Here is a 2,902-nt window from a genome sequence, read left to right on the forward strand (position 1 = left end):
GGGCGTGTTGGAAACGGTCTTGGCCGGCTTCTCGACCACCTTGGCAGCCTCCTCGGCGACGGCCTCCTCGGCGACGGGCGCCTCCTCGGCGACTGCCTCCGCGGCGGCGGACACCTCGGCGGCGGCGGACTTGATGGTCGCCTCCTCGGTGGCGGACTCCTCGGCGACGACGGCCTCCTCGGAGGCGGCCTCCTCGGCGGCGGCCTCCTCCTTCACAACGACGTCGTTCTTGATGCCGAGCGCCTGGGTGAGGGAGAATGCGCACGTGTTCGGAGAGACCGGAGGGACGATGACGATCCTGGCGTGCAAACGCGAACCTCGGCTATGATGAGGCGCGAAGGCGGCGACGACCACGCCAGAATGAGGGAGGCGCAGGCCTCGGACTCTCTCGCCATGGCCACAAGCCCCGCCAAAATCCGCTTGATCTGCTTGCGGCGGTTTTTCTTCCTCCGCGACTTCCACTCGTCATCCTCCACCTCAATGTGCCGCTTGTCGGGCACCGCTGGGTCGGGCGGGTTGGAAACGGTCTTGGCCGGTGCCGGCTTCTCGACCTCCTTGGCAGCCTCCTCGACCTCCTCGGCCTCCTCGGCGACTGCCTCCGCGGCGGCGGACACCTCGGCGGCGGCGGACTTGATGGTCGCCTCCTCGGTGGCGGGCGCCTCGGCGACGACGGCCTCCTCGGGGGCGGCCTCCTCGGTCGGGCGCTCAAACTTGGACCAGAAAACGGCGTTCGCGCGCGGCTTGTGGGCGGCAAACGTGGCCTTGGCCCGGTCCGAGTCGACCGTCTCCGCGGCGGTCGCCTCTTCGGCGGCCGGGTCTTGCTTGAGGATGCTCTCGTCGAGGGGCGCCTCTGCGCCGGACTCGGCCACAGTGACGTCCTCAACGGGTGCGTTCTTGGCGCCGCTCGCCTGTCGGCGAGCGAGAATGGGGAGCGTGTTGGGAGGAGAGTGGAGATCTGCGACACGCGCACACGCACCGCCTTTGCTCCGAGGAGCGGAGGCGACGTCGGCGCGGAGAAGAAGACAACCTTGATGCTGCCGTCTTCTGCCGGCATGATGCGGGCCTTCACTTCCGTCTTGTTCTCTGACATGTTGTTGATCGAGTTCACTCGTACCTGTGATAGGGGGCGGTGGATGGCGGGTGTGTGATATTCACGGGCGGGGGAGGGGGGGGGAGGAGGGTGCTCCAATTTAGGTCAAATTTCGTCAATTAAAATTAATTGACGGAACTTGATGATAATCTCGGGCAATCTCGGGTGGTGCATCAGGACGAGCGATAGAGGGCAATCTCGGGTGGTGCAAAGGTTGTGCCACAAAGAGGTGCGGAAGTGCCATACCGGTCTCGGAAGCGATCTCGGGTAATCTCGGGCAATTAATTATGCTAATTGACGAAATCTCGGGTGATCTCGGCAAATCAGACATTTGTGCAATTTGATGCCCAGAGCATATCCTCGAATTTCGCCAAAGTTCCGTCAACTAGCAATTGACGAAATCTCGGCTCAATCTCGGCTAATCTCGGCCAATCTCCTGCTCTGATCGTGCTCGGGCCACCAGTGCTCTTCTCTCCGAGAGCGTCTTTGAGGGGGAGGGGTCCAGAGGAAGGGGGGCTCAAGAGGGCCGCACCTACTCGCAGCGCACGCGGCTTGAGGCCCAGCACCAAGGACACCGCGGCACGCCCGTCTCGCCCACGTTGTTTTGGATCTGCGAGGGCGCAGGCGGCGGCGGCTGAGCGTCAGCTGCATAAAATGGGATGAGCATGGCGCGGGCTCGTTTTGGGGGTCGCGGGAGCGCAGTAGGCATGGAGGCGACCCGCGGCCGCGCGCTCAGCAGCGCTCCGGACCGGCAATCCGATTGTGCCAACTCGACCTCGGATGAGCCGCTCGCGGCGGTCGCAGCACGGCGTGCAGAGGTGATTGTGGGGCGTGGCGGCCGGGCACGCGCGCGGGCAGCTCTCATCTCGCGCTGCGTCGCGTGGGCGTGGGCTGTTGTTGAGCGATAGCGGGGCGGCGCTCTCCCGGGGCTCGCGACCTCCAAAGATAATGCCCGTTAGACAACGGGACGCCGATGTCAAAAAAAGATGAACACCAATCATGTATGTAGAAAGATGAACACAGTCAGGCTCGGACTGGACACCAACGCGGTATGGGTGGACGCGGTATCCTGTCAAAAATACTTTGAGGATGGCAAGGAGGGGCCTACTCCCGTTCCGCGAGGAACAGGAGGTCTCCCCCCCTCCCCCGGCCTGAGCAGCGACGGGTGGACGGCAGCCCCTTCGAGGCTAGCAGGCGAGAGTCTACGCGGGGCTCACGAGCCGAGTCTCAGCCACACGCACCCCGCGCCTGTAGAGAGAGAGAATTCTTGATACGAAACCACGACGACACACACCAGTCGACTCGCATCGGTTGCCTCCATGAACGGCGGAGCTATTCTCGCGCCCACACCACACCTGGCTCCACGTGGACACGCCCATACTCTCTCTCTCTCTCTCTCTCTCTCTCTCTCTCCCGCGCCTGTACTCCACCAAGTCAAGGTGAAAAGCTCTTATCAGCCAGGCGGGCAGGGCAGGCGGGCAGGCGGGCGGGGTCAGGGAAGACTATTCCAAGACTCGCGAGAGATACCACACTCCCCTCGCGCAAGGCAGTTCGCAGAGCACCTCCTACCCGCGCGAGGTTAGCATCCACCCCTCGCAAGACTAGGGGGCGGCCCCTCACACGACTGCCCAGTGGGCCCAGGGATGGCGGTGGCGAGTCACTCCGGAGCAGAATAGAGGTCCGCACGAGGCAGGTGGCACAGCACGGCCCACCCCCTTCCACCCCCCCTCGCTCGCCCTTCGCAGCCTCTCCCCCCTTCCCCTTCCCACTGCGCTCTGTTGGTTTCTCTGTCCATCTACAGCGTGGGTGGTG

General features: G+C 64.0%; 1 protein-coding gene across 1 annotated transcript in view; it reads left to right on the top strand.

Annotated features, from left to right (window-relative positions):
* Positions 1-2,103: 2,103 nt before the first annotated feature.
* EMIHUDRAFT_237602 (hypothetical protein) overlaps positions 2,104-2,902 on the top strand; it is a gene marked incomplete at both ends in the record, with an annotated part of 4,212 nt that continues 3,413 nt past the window's right edge. The window contains one exon of the mRNA XM_005777866.1: positions 2,104-2,202. Within this exon, the coding sequence (XP_005777923.1) occupies positions 2,104-2,202 (99 nt within the window). The remainder of the gene's footprint in view (positions 2,203-2,902) is intronic.

The sequence above is a fragment of the Emiliania huxleyi genome, assembly GCF_000372725.1.
Source record: "Emiliania huxleyi CCMP1516 unplaced genomic scaffold EMIHUscaffold_253, whole genome shotgun sequence".
In the NCBI taxonomy this organism is placed as follows: Eukaryota; Haptophyta; order Isochrysidales; family Noelaerhabdaceae; genus Emiliania; species Emiliania huxleyi.